Source organism: Ochotona curzoniae, unplaced genomic scaffold, assembly GCF_017591425.1.
Source record: "Ochotona curzoniae isolate NIBS_2020 unplaced genomic scaffold, NIBS_Ocur_1.0 contig_4514, whole genome shotgun sequence".
NCBI lineage: Eukaryota > Metazoa > Chordata > Mammalia > Lagomorpha > Ochotonidae > Ochotona > Ochotona curzoniae.
Genome location: NW_024466312.1, coordinates 3,840,007 through 3,858,887, shown reverse-complemented (window position 1 = coordinate 3,858,887; position 18,881 = coordinate 3,840,007). Strand labels below are relative to the sequence as shown.

The following is an 18,881-nucleotide window of genomic DNA, read 5'->3' as shown; positions in this document are numbered from 1 at the left end:
AGCTAGACAAAAAGAGGCATTACTGGAGATCTTCTCTGTTAGAATACAAGGTACCTGGAATTGAGCCATCCTCCAGGTCAGCTGCTGCCAGCGTGCTGGGAGTGGACTCAGTTACTGAGCAAGTCCAAAAACAGTAGCAGGGACTGGATCACACACCACTCTTGCCAGTTTGAACTGGACACAAAAGAGAAAATGACCCCTGATCTCCCGCACCCCTAACCTTTCCTCACCAGATCCCTAGCCACAGAAAAGCAACTAGAAAGTACTGCTTCCCTGCCCCCCACTCCCAGTCATTATAGAGGTCGTCTCCCTCTCCCAGTCAACACCTAAAGCACCTCTGGCAACATCCCTTTAAATTTAAAGCTTATTTTTTTAAGTGCCTTTTGGCAAATAAATTAAATGAAAAGAGAAGATTGGGGGGGGGGGCTGTTAACAGCACCATGCAATGTATTTACTTCTGAACTCAACTAGCAAGAGGAATATTTTCTTGAAGGCAGTTGTCCAGAAAGAATTCTTATCATAGATAAGAGTGCAGTCTAGTGGCAAACCTGGTGAACTGCAACAGCCCCAGCACCAGAGCAAAGTTAGAGCTCCAAGTCCTAGAGAGACTTTAAAGTCTCAATAGACTGAAGGAACGGCGTGGGGACCTGGGGCAGAGTTCACCCCCAGAAGGACAGTAACCTTGGTGGTCGCTCCCCGACCTGCCTGGGAACCCCCATAACCCGCCCCCGCCACACACAGCAGCTTCAGAAAAATCCCAAAGTGCCACTTGCAATCTTTCAAGACTTTGGTTTTCTTTCCTTTTTACTAAGCAAAGAAGGAATCGTCTGGGTGCTTGAGGCATCCGAGCATCCCAGTGAGGTCTGGGGTGGGAGTGGGGGTGAGAAGGAGTCCCTGCGATATGCTTGCCAACTCCTCTCAAACTTTGAGGGTCTCCCTCTCTGCTCTGTCATCCATTCCATCTAGGATTGTGACCCCAGGCACAGCAGAAATACCCCCCTTCTTAGCCTGCCCCCCCCCGGGGGCAGGGACCATGTCAGCCCACTTTCCTTGGGCCTGAAAGTGCACGTTCTAGGTGGCAAGGCAAGCACTTGAGACATCACAATGTTGCTTCCAGCAAGTGTCACATCTCCAGCTCACAACTCTCCTCGAAGCTGTTTTGAGGATGCCTGCTGAATCCACGCCACGCTGACACGCTGCTTCCCAGGGGCCAGCCCTGCCACTGAAGGCAGATGGCCACTTCTGGCCCTCAGATCCAGGAGGCAAGCCGCACTTCAGCAGCAGAACTGTCCCCACACTAAATACCCTTCCTCCAACTCTCACAGGCCAAAAAAAAAGGGGGGGGGGGGGGGAATCCAGTTTTCCTTCTTTCTTTTCTTTAATTCAGCTCACCACTCATGCCTGGGCAGCCTACACACACGCACACACACACCTTACACGGTAATTCAGACTGCAGCAGCCTTTAAAAACAAAACAAAGCTTTGGAAGATTTTCTTGAGCACTGTACACATCCAGTGGGCTAATAAGAAAACTGCTTCTGCCTCCAGCCCGCACCTCTGCTCGCTCCGGGATGGGGGTGGGGAGAGGCCGAGATGCTCTCATTGTATCCTCCCAGCCCTCCACCACCCCGACCCCCGTAGGAACGGCGACTTGCCCTCCTTGCTCCACCTCATCTGCGCCCTCCGCCAGCCCCAGCTGATCCCCCCAACCCCAAGCCCCTCGCTGACATTCCGCCGGGAGGAGGTTACGGCTCCGGGAGTGGATGGGGTGTGTGTGTGTGTGTGTGTGTGTGTGTGTGCGCGCGCGCGTGTGTGTGTGTGTGTGTGTGTGTAAGGCCTCTCCCCGCCCCCACCCCGTGTGAGTCTGCACTGCAAAGCTCCTTGGCATCCCCTCCCGGGTTGGGTGTTGGGAGCTCAAATTGCAGCTACAACTGGCTGGCGGCCAGGGGCCAGCTATTTAAAAGCGCCAGCTCCACCGGAGCCCGTAGTCTCTTTGGAAACTTCTGTCGGGGGAAGACTAGGAAGGAGCTGCAAAGCGCTGTGGGCTTCTTCCTTTCTTTTCCCCCTTTTTTCCCTCCTTTTAATGACCCCCTTCCTCCGTTTGCACCCTTCCCCGGAGTTCACGCAGAACCTGCGAATTTCGGAGAGGTGTGACTGAGTGGGAGAAGAGAGGTGCTAGCGTCTGATTTTTTTTTTTTTTTCCTCCTTCGTTTTCTTGATTTCAACATTTTGTCCCAACCTCTAGGCTGCAGCCAATCTTTCTTACCTGTTCGCGGTAGCCGCGCGCCTCGGGCCGCTGGAGGTTAGAAAGGAGTGGGGGGTGCATTTTAGATTTTTAAGCAAAGAAAAAAAAAAACTTTTTTAAGACAAACCCAGTTTTTCTCCCCCTTACCCTTTACAGCCCCCTGCTGCAGAGTCTTTCAACCTCATTCCTGCGGACGCTGCTTTGGGGAGCGATTTTGCGATTTTCTCCCACACAGCCTCTGCTGTTCAGATCGGCTCTGGCTGCGGGCTTTTTCCAGTCTCCGCCCACTCTGAGTGCACCTGGCGCGGCTCTTTTTTGCCCCCAACCTGTTGCAGGCTTTTAATCTTTGCAACTAAGACTTCCTCACAGCCACCTCAACTCTCCCCACGTCTCGCTGCATCTGGCGAGTGTCTGGGGAAGGACACCTGCTTTTACCTGCCAGAGACAAAAAGAATTAATAAATCTCCGGGAGCCCTCCCTCTCGGGCCCCTTAACTCCCCTGCACTCTCGCTCTCCTGCCCCGCCCCGAGGTAAAGCGCGAGAAGATGGTGCTCACCGCAGTCCTCCTGCTGCTGGCCGCCTGCGCGGGGCCGGCCCAGGGCCTGGGCTCCTTCGTGCACTGTGAGCCCTGCGATGAGAAAGCTCTCTCCATGTGCCCCCCCAGCCCCCTGGGCTGCGAGCTGGTGAAGGAGCCAGGCTGTGGCTGCTGCATGACCTGCGCCCTGGCCGAGGGGCAGTCGTGCGGCGTCTACACCGAGCGCTGCGCGCTGGGGTTGCGCTGCCTCCCCCGGCAAGATGAGGAGAAGCCGCTGCACGCTCTGCTGCACGGCCGCGGCGTTTGCCTCAACGAGAAGACCTACCGCGAGCAAGTCAAAATCGGTGAGCGCACTGAGGGTGCCCAGCGGCCGCGCGGGCGCACGGCGGGCGGGGGGACTCGGGGCGCGCGGGGCCCGCGCGCTGTGCGCAGCAAGTGGCTTAGAGCCCGGGGGCTGCAGAGCGGCCGTAGCGGAGGAGGGCTCTTGGACCTGGAAATCAGAATCTGGATCCAGGTAGTGCTCTCAGCTGCGGTCTTGGAGAGCCGCTCCCCATTCTCGCTCTGTCTCTTGCCCCCTGTCCCGGTCTCACGGGACTCCAACCCCACCTGCCTCCTGGTGTATGAATACTGCATCTGAGTTCCCACTCGAGTTCTAGTCTAAACCCCAGTTTACACTAAATTGCAGTCAGAAAGGGTGCATGTTACATTTTCAATCCGGCATTTGGTGGTGGTGGTCTTGTGATTGGGGACGGGGGCGGGGGGCGGAGTGGACCTGGATCTCTGCTTTAAATGGGACCTAGAGCGAGAGCTGCAACCCATCTTATGAGCTCATTCCAACTTCGTCCCTCCCAGCACATATACCCCGCCCCAGCCCTCACCCCACCCCCACTCCAGAGCGCCCGGACAATTCCAGCCCCCCCCCAACCTCTACACATGAACGAGCACACACATCCTTGGAAAGCGTGGCGCCTCCCACGTGCACGCCCGTTGGTTTGAACTTGATGTGATTGATCATGGTAGATGGTAAAATATATTAACTAGCAAAATATCATTTTTTTTTTCTTTTCAGGGAAGGTAAAAAAAAAAAAATTAGGAGCTCTGGGGTGGGGTGTGTGGTTGCGGGAAGGAGTGGATAGACGGGTTTGGTATTCCATGCCTACGTCCAGTGCGTTCTGCCACCTCCCCAAATTGGATTGTCCCTAAGGTGGGCGTGAAGCTCTGAGGCGAAAAGGAACTGCGATTGCGACTTCACAGTCTGCGCGCCAGGCCGAGCCCCCTCACCCCGCGCCAGCTCCCACCCCTCCACCCCTCACCCCTCAAACCAGATCTCAAGTGAGTGTGGCGTAAGCTGCCTCCGGGGGCCTTGGAAACGCACAATACAGAATGCAGGGGGCGGAGACAGAAAAAGACACACACACCGGGGGGCCGCCTCTCCGCTGCCCCGCCCCTGCAGGTCCCGCCTTCAAGACTCGGCGCCAGGCGTCTAGTTTAAATGACAGCGCAACTGGTTCAATCAGAACAGCTCTCCCCCTTAGACCGTGTTTCTTTATGGAAAGATATCTAATCTTGATTTTTTTTAAAGAAAAAAAAAAGCTTAATAACCTACATACACAAGTCCGGGTTCTGAGAGGTGGATCTGACTATTGGTTATCCACATCAAAAGCGGTTGGTTGAAACTGGCTAAGTATGTTTCTTGCTGTTTTTGCTTGCTGGAAGAATACCCGTCTCCCTATCCATCGCTCATGAGCACTCAGCACGACCTTAGCAAGATACGCACCCCCTCCGCCCCCTTATAGGAATGGAGAGAGTCCGCGCTTGCCAGTAGGCGACAGAGCTTTCTTGGGTTCCGTTGCCAGGCCGAGAACCCTGCAGGTATTGTCTGGTGCACGCGGAGACCCCCACCTCTACCCCCCAGCTTCGCAAGAGGCAGTCGCTCTTCCGTTTGCAGGCTGCAAATAAATAAATAAATAAAGGTGGGGCTGTGGCTGCTGGACTCACCAGAGGTCGGTTTGAGGTTTATTTTGATTAAGATCCACTTTCTAAAGGCAGTCCCACCCCCTTCATCTTGAGGAATGTGGTCTTGGAAAGGCTCCGCGCTGAGGAGGATGGGGGAGGCAGGAATTGGTTTCCTGACTTGGAAGCCAGAGCTCTGGCAAACAACCCAGTCACATCGGAAGAAAAAAAAAATTGCAAGGTATGGTTCAGCCGCATCTTGGCCCTGCCTTTATTTGCCCCATCGCCTAGCTGCTGTGGAAGGTGGTGTGCGTCCGCCCGGTAATTGCGGTCATTGCTCGGGCTGCAGTTGCAGGCTGGCTGCGCGGGGCGGGCGTAAGGGGTAGTGCGGAAAGTGTTGGAGATGTACAGATGCTCTTTGGTCCTTTCGCCAAGGCTGCTGCTCTCCAACTCCCTGTCCTTTCCCACCCAAAATCTAGCAGTGCAGATGGTACAGGGCATATTAAATAGCTAAAGTACAGATTCCACAGCATTAGATTGATATGTGTAGGTTACCCTAACATGCATATACTATATCGCACACATTACAGAATATATAGTGTATGTGCACTTAGTCTGTATTACGTAACCCCCCAAAAGCACGTTTCTAGAGTTGCAGAGGGAGGTGGCTTCCTGCCAGAGGCCAGGGAGGGAGTACAGCAGGCAGCTTGGCCTGATGTGTTGCTGGGTGTGTTGCTGGGCGACTGGAGGGAAAGTCTGCCCTCTAGCAGGGTGCTGGGAGCAGCGGCCTGACCCCGCATTTTATTTTAGCCAGTTCAGGCGCAGAGATAGATTTGGAAACAAGACTCTGTGTGACTGGGGATAGGAGGGGGTGAAGAGGAGAGGGAGGCTGGAGGGGGGGGGAGCCTCGAGTTATTTATTAGACGAAGCTCAATAAGCCAGGGTGAGCTGTAACAACAGAAGGAAGGCCTGGGCTCTATGCTGGACGTTGTTGGAAACGGGGAACAGCTTGTGGGTTTATGGGCACCAGGCAGACTACCCACCCTGGGGCTGGTGAGATGGTGAATTTGTTGAGCCCAAGAGAGCAGTGGGTTCTGGGTTTGCATTCTGCCATTGAGAAGTTTGAGAGGAAGAGGAACAGAACGTTTTCCTCTGGGGAAGAAATAAAACAGGAAGCCTGCACTCCCTCCAAGATGAACTTGGTCAGTGCTCCTTTGAGGAGTTTCGCCTCCATCACTCTGAATTCAGCTGCAGGTCTGGACCCAATGCCATGCTGAGGTCAAGTTCCAGAGTTTAGGCTTCTAAGCCAAATGTATGCCTAGGTTGAACAACATCATGGACAACGGAGGAAGGAGATTCCTTTCCCACTCAACTGCCCCGCCTTTGAAACCAATCTTTTAAGAGGTTAGCTGCGCCACAGTTAACGGAGTTGAGAAGACCGGTGCTGCTACAATAACTTTTCTTTCCCTTCTTTCTGCTGCGTCAGCTTACACTGGAAGAACAAGTGGACCCAACCACAGTGTCTGTTCTCCCCTTCTTGACCCTGCTGTCTGCTCTCCTCCATGCCTTGTCAGCATCCCCTAACTCTAAGGCAATCCCTGAGGGCTTGAGTTTTTAAGTCTGAGCAGCTGTGAGGGGTGTTCTAGGGCCCAGGCCTGGAGTGAGCAGGCAGGTGGGCCTGCAGCTGCAGAGAGAGGGCTGAGCTGATCCTGGGAGCCAGGAGTCAGTGCGAGGGTCGCAACAAGGGGCATGGGAGCAGGCATCCCAGCAGAAGCCCCACCCTGTCCCTTGACGGAAGGGGGAGGAGCTAGCGTGCAGGGGAGGTAAGATGGCTCTGACATTTTGATTCTGGACCTGGCAAGAGATGCCTGGGTAACTTTAAAATTATTTCACGTGTGCACAACACAGTTTTAGAGACGGGACCAACGCATCCCAGATCTGCTACCCCCAGAAGCTGGATGAGCACGGTGAACCACAAGGCACCCAGAGCCCAAGGGAAACACAAGGAGGTAACTGGGAGGAGTCTTGCTTATTCTGACTTGAGTACTTGTGCAAGTGTTCTCAATGTAACAGTTCCCAGCCAGGCTGAAATTGTGATCTGAATATGCTACTTAAGGAGGCTGAGAATGATTTGCAGAAATAAATCAGCAAGGACACGGGGAAGCCAGCACACACTCCTCCTCTCTTGCCCTAAGGTCAAGAAAACTACACCTTTTTCATCACAAGCCCCCATCTTTCCATGATCGCCTTTATAAGGTCATTTTTCTGTTCTCTGACTTCTTTTTAAAATATGAATACAGGAAAGTGTCTGGAAATCATGTGATAGAAGAGGTGGCCTTGCCTGCCTGGCCCCTGGGTTCAGCCCAGTGCTAGCATCTCTCCAGGAATTGTCTGGATTTTGGCCAAAGAATGTCACAGCTAGGAGGGGCCCAGAGCCAGCCTTGGAGGCAAAGCCCTCATTTCGGGGCGGGTAATACAAGGACCAGAGTAGAAAGTCACTTCTCCAAGCTGAGGGGCAGGGCTCGAACTCAGCTCTCCCCACTCCTTCCTGCCACTCCTGAGGGCCCTCTCACAGGCCTGGTCTGAGTAGCTTGGAGGCAGGGAGTTCCCACATGGGGGACGGGGTGGGCAGTCCTCCCTGGCCCTCCCTAACCCTCACTCTCAGAGGTCTTCCTCCTCCAGGATGAGACCTGGCTTTTGCAGAGCAAGCTGCATCTGACAGCACAGGCCTGACGGGGGGCTGGTGTGCAGGGTGGTGAGTTCTGAGATGGGCTGGGGTGAGGATGGGGTAGTGGGAGTAAGGGGAGGAGGAGGTGACCAGAGGATTAGGGTATCTGGAGGAAAGAGGGAGAGAGATAAGCCAGGGGGACCCAAAAGCTGGTAGGGAGAGCAGCAAGAGCGCCCCCTGCGGGCCTGCAGCAGCTCTTTCAGGCTGGAAGTGATGGGGGCCCAGGCTGGTCCTGAGAGCTCAGTGGCCTCAAGGCACCCTGGAGGCTGCAGCTCTGCCTGGGATGACAACGAAGGTGAATCAGATGAGCTTTTTATCCGATCCCTCTACCACTTCTTGGGGGTCAGGGCATCCCAAACCCTAACCGTTTTTTTGAATAAAATACACAATACATTGCAAGGGTACTTCAAAGCGTCTGTGAAAAATAGAATTAAAAGGTAAGTTTATGTGGGTGCCAAGAAATGTTGAACTCTATGCATATGTAGGGTCTTCCAAAAATACATATTTGTAGATAACATGCGTTGTGAAAAGCTATGCAACTTCTTTCCAACTCCTTTTTGCAAACTACATTTTCCATGAATTTTTTTTAAATAATCACAATTTTTAAAAGAAATTTAATGTTTTCTAAAATTTGAGAAAAAGAAAAAATAAAAAGAATAGTCCCCCTTACCAACAATTCATACCTGACAGCTTCTCCTAGGGAAGTTTTAAACTAAATAGGGTGCCAGAATTTTTTTTAATTTAATTAATTTGTTCGTTTATTTAAAAAGAGAAAGAGAAAGGTGGGCAGGTAGGGGTCTTCCTCGGTCACTTTCCCAAATGCCCACAACAGCGATACATGCCAAGAGCCACACACCCAGTCCAGATTTCCCATGTGGTCTGCATTTCAGTCACCACTGCCGCCTCCCAGGACTTGGGAGTGAAGCTGGCCCCTGCACCACACTCATCAGAGAAGAGTCTGGGCCTCTGCGGACAACTTGACTCCATTGTTTGACCCCCTGCAGAACCCTTCCTCCTAGGTTGTTTAGGACAAAGGACAAGAGAAGCACTCCTGCTCCCTGCTGCCCCCTTCTGGCCAGTCAGACTTCTGAGCGACAGGTTCTGAGTGGACCGGCAGGGGTCAGGCGTGGAAATGTGGCCATCTGGGCTGTATTTGGGGAGCAGCTACAGACCTTGCTGGAGGAGCATGTCCCCTCGTAGAGAAACGCTTCCTGGGGGTGGGCAGAAGGGCAGTGTGTCCTCAAGGGGCACATATATCGCCAGCTGCCTCTCGGGAAGCAAGAAATGTGGCCTCAAGGACAGATAGCAAGCAGTGTTGCTTCCCTGGCCTTCTTTCTATCTTCAGTTTGCCACCTGCCACAGTCACACAGAGGGGAAGGGTAGGGGTGGCACAGCTTGACAGATCCGCCCACGAGAGGAGCTGAGATTTGAACCCTGGTGTGCCAGCTGCAGATCCTGAAAGCTTCCTGAGTTCAAGTGCTATGGGGTGCCCTTACTTCTCTGGTCAGGACGGAGAGGTTCCTTCCCTGCCTTGGCAAGCTGTGCTGTGGGTGTGCAGCTCTGGGGAGGCTGGGGAGGGGCCGTGACTGCCCTTGCTCAGCCCCCCGTGTTCTCCACACCTACTCTATTCCTCTCCGCTCTCGCCTTTCAGGTCCTCATCTCGCAACCTTTCCTTGTGATGACAGAAGTAGAAGTTGGGGTGCTTTTTCCTCTTTCCAGGCCAGAGGTTGTTTCTTTCTGGGTCCATAATTCAGCTGTGTAAGAGAGCTCAGAGCATGCACTTTGCATGCCTGTGCCTAAGCACAGAGCAGAAGTGAGATGTTCCCAGAGTCCAGGCAGATGCTAGCGGGAAGGTGATGGAGGGAGACAATGCAGCACCCATGAAGGTGTCACAGCCCCTCTTCCACCCTGTACCTTTATTTTTTCCTTTATACAAAGCATGTATATAGGATGGTGTGGAGTCATCTGGTAAACCCCAGCAGGGAAGCAGCCCGACTTGAGGAAACTGAGCCATGGCATCCATGTATATGCAGGGAACAGGCACTCCTTGAGCCTTTCCCCTTCCCCCCCGCCATCCCCAAATGCCTTGCGTTGTAGCACAGAGCAGGAGGCCGGCTGGCCAAGAAGTGAGGCAAGGAGGGAGAGGTTTTTCTATTTCTGTCCCTACCCAAGCACCGATTAGTGTCCTCAGGCCAGCTCTGCCCAGCAGAACTTGCCCATCTGCCCATGATGATGAAAGTGTTCTATATCCACACTGTCCAGCACAGTAGCCACTGGCCACACGGGGCTCAGAGAATGGCACGGTGTGGCTAGAGCAACTGAGGGATCCAAGTTGTGTTTCAGTCCACGTTTACTCATTGAAGTAGCCACACTGACTCGCGGCTGCCACGTTGGCTGGCACGGCCCTAGGCCAAAGGGAAGTCCAGTGCAGCTTGGGTCATCTAGCTTGTTCCTGTGATGTTTTGCAGCTGCCTTCCTATATCCTGCTGCAGTTGGGTGGTCAGGCCGCAAGGCTCCAGTGTGACTGTACTGACCTCATCCAGGGCCTTGCCAAGCTCTACATCCTTCCCAGTGTACCTCCACCTCATCCATTGCCTTAAGCCCAAGCCATTTAGCTTTCTCTTCTGATGGATTATAGCGTCAAGATGGCACAGAGGGACTAACCAGAAAGCCTGGGGTGGAAGGTCGGATTTCAGGCCTTGTATCTTTCCGCCTCTGTCTTTCCATGGCTGTAACTAGGAAGCAAGGTAGAGACCAAATACCTCTTAAGAACTCCGCCCTGCCTCTGCCACTAAAGCACCTGACCCCGGAAAGAGAACAGCACCAACCAAGTGGAAAGCCATGGGCAGCTTTGAAGAAATGGTGGACTATGGGTGCTTTGTGTGCGTTGTACAGCTGTGTTGAGTATGTTACTGCACCTCCCCTGCCCCGACACCTCAGGGTCCACAGCAGCTGGGCCTCCATCCAGACACTCTGTGTGTTTGCTGGGACAAGGAAGAGAGCATGTTTGTGTGATTGTGGGAGAAGCCAAAGGCCCCACAGCTGTTTGTGTAGATTGAGCCTGTCTTTCTCGCCATCTACTGGCCACTGCAGATCCTGACCTGTTTGTCAAAGCGGCCACGGAGATGCCCTGTGCTTTGTTGCTGTTCCACCAGCTTGTCCTGCGTCAAAGTGCCCCTGCTTCACTTCATTCTCTCTTGATGAAAGTACGTCAGGTAGACCGGTCTACTCCAGAATTTTGATTTGACCTAAAATGTAAATCCTTCCAACGTGGAAAGCCTGTTTCTGACTTGACTGGCAGGCAGCTGAGGAGTGCGAGCCATCCCAGCCTTCCAGCTCCTGTCTTGCTTTCCAGCCCTTTCACCGTCGTGGCTCTGCACTGGCTCTGCTCCAGCTTTCCACTGGTGACTACAAGACTCTGATTGGGGTCTCTGAAACTCGGATACCATGAGTTGAGAAATGGGTCCCATGAGGTTAGGTGGCACCTGCCTGCTTGCTGGCATCGAGAAAGGCTGAGTGTAGTGTCTGCAGTCCTGGGATGTGCCCTATGTTCCCAGATGCCAAGGCCCTGGCCTAGCAATTGGGCCTACAGATGAGCTTTGTTTCAGGGTCTCTATGGTCTTCACAGATCAAGGTCTTACCTCATGAAACCTTGCAAATCCTGAGCCAAGAAATGGCATGGGTGCTTTTCACCACATATCAGGTTAGGCCGGGTCTGTAAGTGCACCCTAACTCTCAGCTGGGACTTTTGGGAGCTGAGAGCTCAGGACAGGCTCCAAACCTGCCCGGGGAACTGAAAACTGTATCCTCCTAAATAGCTCTTCTCTCCTTGCACACTCTCCTCTTCCTTACTACCTAGAATCTTCCCAACCCCACCCCACCCCATGGTTCCCCATTCCAAAGTATTCAGCTATCACCGTTGCCAGGAATCCCAGGAACAGCAGAGTGGAAAGAAACTAGGATGTCCCTTTGCCTCCTTCTATTTATCTGGAATCACCCAAAGCACCATCTTCCTTGGCTGGGGGCAGGGAAGAAGAAAGGTGCTTGAAAATAGATCGGTCGGGACACGCGAGCTTAAGCCCACCTACCCCAGCACCTGTCGCACTCTGAGCATCCTGACAACACCCACTTTACTTGAGTTTCCCCACTCTGAGTTCCCAGGGACAGGAAGACCCAGAGCTGAGTGGACATCTGGATGGGATCGGAGGTGAGGGAGAGGAGGCACGGTGTAGAATTCACAGAGCAACAAATATGTGAACCAAGTCCTAATTCTTTAAAGGTCACACAGCTAAATATAGGCTGTCACCCAGGCGCTCCTATATTTAACCTCGTGCCAGGCCCAGACAGCTGTTGGCCTCTCTCAGACAAACGTCCCAGCCTCCTGGGACCTGCATCACGCAGGGAGGGAGCAAGGTCTCTGTGACCCCTCTGTTGCCTCTTGGCCTCATCTGGCTCCCACCACCCCCCTGCCTGCTCTTCCGGACAGCCCCCCTCCCCCTTTCAATCCTACCTTTTAGCCATCCCAGGCCAGCAAATTGGAGCCACTTCCCTTGCCGTTGTCCCCTCCTCCCCTGTGACGCCTCCCTGCTCACTCTCACCTGTCTGTCCATCCACTTTAGCCTTGAGGTTGCGGAAGGAGGCTGACCCCCGCGGTCTCTTCTCCCCACAGAGAGAGACTCCCATGAGCATGAGGAACCCACCACCTCCGAGGTGACGGAGGAGACCTACGCCCCCAAAGTCTTCCGGCCCAAGCAAAGCCGCATCTCCGAGCTGAAGGCCGAGGCTGTGAAGAAGGACCGCAGAAAGAAGCTGACCCAGTCCAAGATCGTGGGCGGAGCCGATAACACTGCCCACCCCCGGGTCAATGCTGCCACTGAGACCAGACAAGAATCCGAGCAGGTGAGCCATGGGACCTTATCCTCTGCCACCCCCACCGTGACCCTCCCCTATGTGTGCAGGGACATCACATGAAACAGAAATATGCAGGCCAGATCTGGCTCACGACCTACCACCATCTGCCGGGAAGTTCAATTGAGGAGTCAGAGGAGAATTTTCCAGAATCTGTCAGAGCAGGTGGGAATAGAGGTAGCAGTGTATAGGAAGAGTGGTCGCCAGCATAGCGACTACACACCAGGTGTGGCACCTCAAGGCTGGTAACTTTCCTGGGGCATCCAGACCTGAGTAACGTCCCAACCTCCAATGATTGAGTACCCAGCAGCATGGAATGCAGAGGGTGGGTGGCCTGGATGACAACCGGGGAAGCATGGTTGGTTCTGTACCTGGCCACAGGCAGTCCTTGTACACTCCCGGGGTATGGGACAGGGGAGGGAAGACTTCCGGGAGTAGCTGACAAGATCCAAGGGTGGCGACTCACCCACTGAAACCCCCTGGCCCCGACTGCCTGTGTGGGCAGAGTACAGCTGGGTTGTGGCAAGTCACTCATCCCTCCTGTCTTCACAGGGTCCCTGCCGCAGGCACATGGAGGCTTCACTGCAGGAGCTCAAAGCCAGCCCACGCATGGTGCCCCGGGCCGTGTACCTGCCCAACTGTGACCGCAAAGGATTCTACAAGAGAAAGCAGGTGGGTCATCCTCACACATCCCTCGCTGCAAGTTTCCCAAATCAGCACCTGCAGGGAAACCTTCACCTCCAGGAGTGGCTAACGTTTCTACTGCCAGTGACTTAGTGCTTCCCCCTAATCCAGCGGGACCCCAGATATGTAAGAGCATCAGGGTCACCCGCGGGACCCCAGGTCCGGAATGGATTACTGAGAATATCCCGTGTCTAACAAGTTCCCAGGTGATGCTGCTGCTGCCACACCCAAAGTACCATAGTGCAAGGCAACGATAAGAGCCAAACCACCTGTAGGTAAATCTTGGCTCTGCCATTTCCTATCTGTGTCCCCTCAACTCAGTTATGTGTTGTCTCTTTGCCTCAAGACCCTGGTATACAACGGGTGGAGTGGTACCTGCGTCATATGATTGACAGGAACGAGTGCCCCATCTCTTGAGCACTTAGAGCAGCATCAGCCAGATGCTGTCCAGCAGGTACACAGGCTGCCTCCTGTTGTTATTCTTGCTGGTGTCACACCACAGCTAATAATGGCGCCCGTTCTTATTCATTATTCTTGCCATTATCATGATTATCAGAACACTTGCACTACTTTTAGAGATCCCTGCAGAATTCCAGATTGAAGAACCCTCTCTGGATACCAACAACACAAAATAAGAGATCTTAGGAACTAGCCTGGGCAGGCTGTCGAGAGCAGAACTTGATACCGGTCTCGCTCATGAGATGGGGACACCAGAACACCTGCCCTCTCTGGAGGTGCATTGGTCTAGGGCAAGAGTGGGTGGGAGCTTAAGCCTTGGGTACAGCCCTCACCATCTGTCACTCTGCACCCCAGTGCAAGCCTTCCCGTGGCCGCAAACGTGGCATCTGCTGGTGCGTGGACAAGTATGGCATGAAGCTGCCGGGCATGGAGTACGTGGACGGCGATTTCCAGTGCCACGCCTTCGACAGCAGCAACACTGAGTGATGCGACCCATCCCCATCCTCCCCTCGCCCCCCCACCCCTAGCCCCCCACTCCAGCCAGCGCCTCCCTCCACCCCTGGACGCCACTCATTTCATCTCATTTAAGGGAAACACACACACGTACACACATACATGTATATATTCGAGGAAACTAAGGGCCTCGGAATCTCCAGTAAGGGCTCAACTTTGGAAAGGGCAAAACAGCGGAGATGCCAGAAGCTATAAAGAGACCTCCACTTGGGCAGGGCTTTCTTGCTGAGGCAAGCTGAAAGAGTAGCGAAGGACAAAAGAAAGAATCAGAGAAAGAGATGGGAGGAAAGCTTCGGTGTAGGACAGAACGGAAGAGGGGATCGAGTGACCAGAAGGAAGACAGGGACGTGGTGGGCACAAAGAAAGGAAGGCCACGGGACCAGGGCTGGGGCGGCTTTTGCGTCACCCAGCCCTGGCCTGGGGATGGGGAGAGGTCAAATGGCAAAAGGCATGAAGGCCTGAAGTGTGGCTTCGGTGGAGTTTTCCCAGTTCAGATTGGACAGGAAGACAAGAAGAGACTGTGGGGGTTGTTGCCTCTGCTGGATCAGTCTCCTTTTCCAGCCAGTAAATGTGGACGGCCCCCACCCCACCCCACCCAGCTCCGTGCTTCCTGCCCTACTATACCCTGTATCCCCCAAACATATGCAAAAGCATTCCACTCCTCTGAAGAGAAAATGAATTCCCCATTGAGTGATCTCAGATAAGTCTCCCCAGAGCAGATCCGTACAGATGAAATCCATGTGCCCATTTCACAGATGCACAGAAGTCAGTTTCCACCCGAATTGGAAAGACTGGTTCTTGCAGAGGGACTGGAAGGCCTGCTGAACGCTGTGGCTTCAGCTCCTCATGCGTTCATTTCTCAACTCATGCAGCACCCTCTGTGGAGGAGGACGGGCTGAAAGACGGTGGGCTTGTATTATCTACAAGGCTCCATATAGTCATATATAGGCATGTAAATCTATTTCCTATCTCTTTTTCCTTTCTTTTTTTTTTCTTTGCATTAATTTTTTCAAAGTAGTTCCTTTGGGAGCATTGAGAAGCTTCCTCGTTCTAGGAAAACCAAGAAAACATATATAGTCCAAGTATAATAACCCATCCTTTCCATTTGCCCTCCCCTAGCCAGGGTTCTCCGGAGGCAGCCAAGCCAGGTCTTGGTGGGGCTTGGTATTGGAGAGTGGCATGATTTCTCACTTCAGATGGACCCAGGCAGCCCCTTGGTGCTGGGCACATCCCATTCTAGCCTTCAGACCCTCAAGAGACTGTCCTCTTGGGACACCTGGACACCTGACCAATTGAGCCCAATATAGGTCTAAGTGGGGCCCTGGGGCATACTCCAGCTCTCTCCTTACCTGAGGAGAGAGTGTTTGGAAAGCCTCGCTCGGTCTTCAGGCTGGCAGAACAGGAGATAGATTGACGCGAGAGGTGGCAGAGAACCAGGTGGTGGGGCAGAAGGCAGATTCAGAGCAGTGGCAAGCTGGTCTTTCAGGCCAGACAGCATGGAGACAGGGGGCTGCAGGAACAGGGAAGTGACACAAGGGGGCGCAGTCAACAGACTGTCTAGGGAATTGCCAATGCCAAAACCCACTACTGGGATTATAGAATTAGGAGGGGAGAGAATGGTGGAGCAGGTTGTAAGATAGAAATGAGCTCACTTCCAGCCACAAGTCCAGGGAAGATGAAGGTGGTGAGTTCAAGACTCCAGGGGCCAGTCGGAAACGAGGATCAGCCGGGACTGGCAGACGTGAAAGATGGCCCATCTTCAGATCCCTGTGAGCACCGAGGCCAGAGTTTTTCCTGCTCCTCATCTGTTCCAGCCCAGCCCTGCTTCCTCCCAGAGGCAGAGGATGGACCAAGGACCCAGGACAACCAGAGGCAAATGCCTCAGACTGCCGGCCTCCAACCTAAGACAGTCTCATCTGCTATGCATGGGTGGTCTTGTCACTGACCTGGAAGGCTCATAGCCCACCCACCAAGAGGGCTTGGACATGGAAAAGGAGGCCCTTTCTTGCTGTGGATACAGCTTTCTCTCCTGATGGCATGACCCAGAAGAGACCACCCGCCAACACGAAACTCGAGGCAGTGAAAAGGGACTGCTAAGGAGCAAAACCATGGAAAATGTATAGACAGTTGTGCCCCTTGATGGATGTCTCCTATGCCCCTAGACGGGACGGCTGGCTAGGGGGCGGGAGAGCTGGTCCGTCTCGCTGAGACAAAGGGCCTGATGGGAGTAACATCGTGAAAACTGCCTGACCTCCTGCATCAGTGAACCCCGCTATTCTGCACGGCTACACCCCAAAACCCCACCCCTCCAGTTCTGTGTCTTAGGCCAGTATTCTTGCACTTTGCCAACCCCATTCTTCCTCCTGCCACTCTGTTTTTGGATCTTAAGCAGCCGTGGATACTGGGGTGCCACTGCCCCTAAGAAAAGACTGAGCCAGGAACTGCCTCCTCCTTCTCCTCCCTCCTCATCCCCAGCCATTTGCTGGACTTGAACCAATGCCCCTTGTCTTGGCTCCCTGCTGGCAGCCGCAGGTGTTCTGGAGTTTATGCCTACCAATACAAACCTGTGTGTCTCCCTGGCTCAAGCGGGATGTGTCTGCACAGTCAGCCATCCCAAGAGGAAATTGGACCTTGGTGGACACGTGGGATGAAGCTCATGAGTGGGAGATGCGGCTGCATGCAGGGTGTGGAGCCCGTGGCAGGGAATCATCTAGGGAAAGCTGACCACTTGGAGCAAAGTGGATGCAGGTTTGAGTGGTGCCAGCAGGTGCAAGTCCTGAGTAACGACTTCCTGGGCTCCAGGCTGCCACTGGCCAAGTCAGCCGGCCCCATAGCCTGGGACGCCCAGGTCTAATGAGGGCCGCTTTACCCTCTGACCCAAGCCTCGCTCCAGCAGTGCGCAATATGTTTCTGTCTTTCCCAGTGCCACCTGGAGCAGAGAGAAGCTTGGACAGGAATGCTTCCCGCTTCCTCCCAGCCTGCCCTGATCACTTGAGCTTGGCAAAGGGCACCTGGTGAGAGAGACTCAGATGCTTCTCAGACAGCCAGGCCTAGTTGGACAGGCCTGGGACACTCAGTCGCGACCCAGGGATGGCCCTGCAGGGGTCACCTGTCCTCCCCAGCTGCATCCTCCTATCACTGCCTCATGATCTTCATGGTAACCGCAAGAGGTTCACCTCCTCTGAGCAAGGTGACCCTGCACCACCCTCTTCCCAGCTGACTCACGACAGGGTTGCCATGGCTACCGCCACACCCACCAGGCCCCCTCCCCAAGGTAGGCCGATTGTTTCCCCACATGCCCCCAGCCCCGCCGCACCTCCATCCATGGATTAAGACAGAGGATGCCAACCCTGAGTGGGATCTCCAGATGGAGTGGGCTGAGGAGGAGCCTCCCGCCAGTCTCAGAGAGGAAGGAGGCTGAGTTTTGAGCAGATCGGGGACAGAGGGAGGGGTTTCAGCATCCAACCATCTGAGTGTCGTACTGTCTGTTTTTTTAAAAACCACTAAGGTGCAAAGACCTGTTTGCACCGTTTTTTTTTCTTTCCACCTTACTCTTTTCTTGGACTTTCAGGTTTTCACTTCGGTTTTTTTTTTTTTTTAAACACATTTTCTTCGTTTTCTCACGGAGTCTGTACCGCAGAGATCAGCAGATTCCAGCTTCTTCAGGCCTTCTGGATGGGGAAGGGGAAGTGGGGCGGGCCGGAAGGGGAGGGGGCCCCCAGGCACCCTGTGTCATTCTCCCCGCTCTTCTCTGGTCCTCCAATCACCATCCTGAGCCCCATCTGCCACCAGCACCATCACACGGTAGCCCACACGGATAGCACAGTTGACAGACAAGATTCCTTCAGATTCCGAGCTGCCTGCAAGTTGGTATTTTTGGTTTTTGTTTTTTTTTGTTTATTTCTCTCCTTCAAGACAGCAATAACCGCATCACATATTACTGTAGCGTTACATACATGCATACCACGGCTCTGGTCTCTCGTTTTCATTCTCAATTAAAAAAAATAATAATAAATGCTCATATTCATTACTGGTGAAAAAGATGGAACCATAAACCGACGAACAAAACCAGTTTGTGAACAGCGAAAGGCGGAAGCAGATCTTGCGAACGTGGAAGAGCTCAGCTCCTGTTTAGGGTTTTGTACTTAAGGAAATAAAAAGAACACAAAACGACAAACAACCCAGAGGATCTCACATTTTATTAAAAAAAAAAAAGTGTGAAGATTGCTGTATGCTATTTATTCAACTTATAATTTATGTTACTCCTTGATCTTTGTCATGACAAAGCATTTATTTAATAAAGTTATGCATTCAGTTAGCCTGCGTCGGCTTCCTCCGAGCCCCTAGCACGTAGGAGAGCGCTAGGGCCAGAGCAGAGAGGACCCAGGTGTAGGAAGGTAGGGACCTGTTCCTTTCCTCTGGAAGACAAGCACCCCATTGCACGCCAGTGACTCGAAGCCTCCCTCCCTCATGGGTGAACAACCTCAAAGGACCACTCTGGGACTTGGACGAGCAAGGGTGTGCCAAGCACAGTAGGTGCTCAACTTTTGCTGGTTTTGGAGTACAAGCCAACTCCCGAATCCCCTTTATTGGATCAGCTCCACCCGAGGTCATGTAGGTTCCAGAGGCCTGAGCACTCAGCTCCGGCCCCGTGGCCACCTGTAGCTGGCACCTGGCAACGGAGGTAAAGATGGAGCTGTAAATGATGACAAAGAGGTGCAGAGAGACACAGGCTCTGAGCTGGTGGCCAAGGAGGGCATACGAGAAGGCCTTGTCAGATGGCAGTCATGCCAGAGGACTTTGTCCCAGCGTCTCCAAGGCAAGCTCATGCTGACGCTGTCACCCCTCACTGGCCAG

General features: G+C 53.5%; 1 protein-coding gene across 1 annotated transcript; it reads left to right on the top strand.

The window, feature by feature from the left end:
* Positions 1-1,991: 1,991 nt before the first annotated feature.
* IGFBP5 (insulin like growth factor binding protein 5) lies at positions 1,992-18,338 on the top strand. Its single transcript, XM_040986488.1, has 4 exons — positions 1,992-3,123; positions 12,130-12,359; positions 12,921-13,040; positions 13,866-18,338. Exons 1-4 carry the CDS (start codon positions 2,790-2,792, stop codon positions 13,995-13,997), a joined length of 816 nt encoding a protein of 271 aa, XP_040842422.1. The 5' UTR covers positions 1,992-2,789; the 3' UTR covers positions 13,998-18,338.
* Positions 18,339-18,881: the final 543 nt, after the last annotated feature.

What these genes read in the sequence shown, in the direction of transcription:
- IGFBP5 (XM_040986488.1), top strand. Translation starts at nt 2,790, where the DNA reads ATGGTGCTCACCGCAGTCCTCCTGCTGCTGGCCGCCTGCGCGGGGCCG. An exon ending in CCAGACAAGAATCCGAGCAG is followed by an intron (nt 12,360 to 12,920) that starts GTGAGCCATGGG and finishes CTGTCTTCACAG; the next exon opens with GGTCCCTGCCGCAGGCACAT. An exon ending in GATTCTACAAGAGAAAGCAG is followed by an intron (nt 13,041 to 13,865) that starts GTGGGTCATCCT and finishes TCTGCACCCCAG; the next exon opens with TGCAAGCCTTCCCGTGGCCG.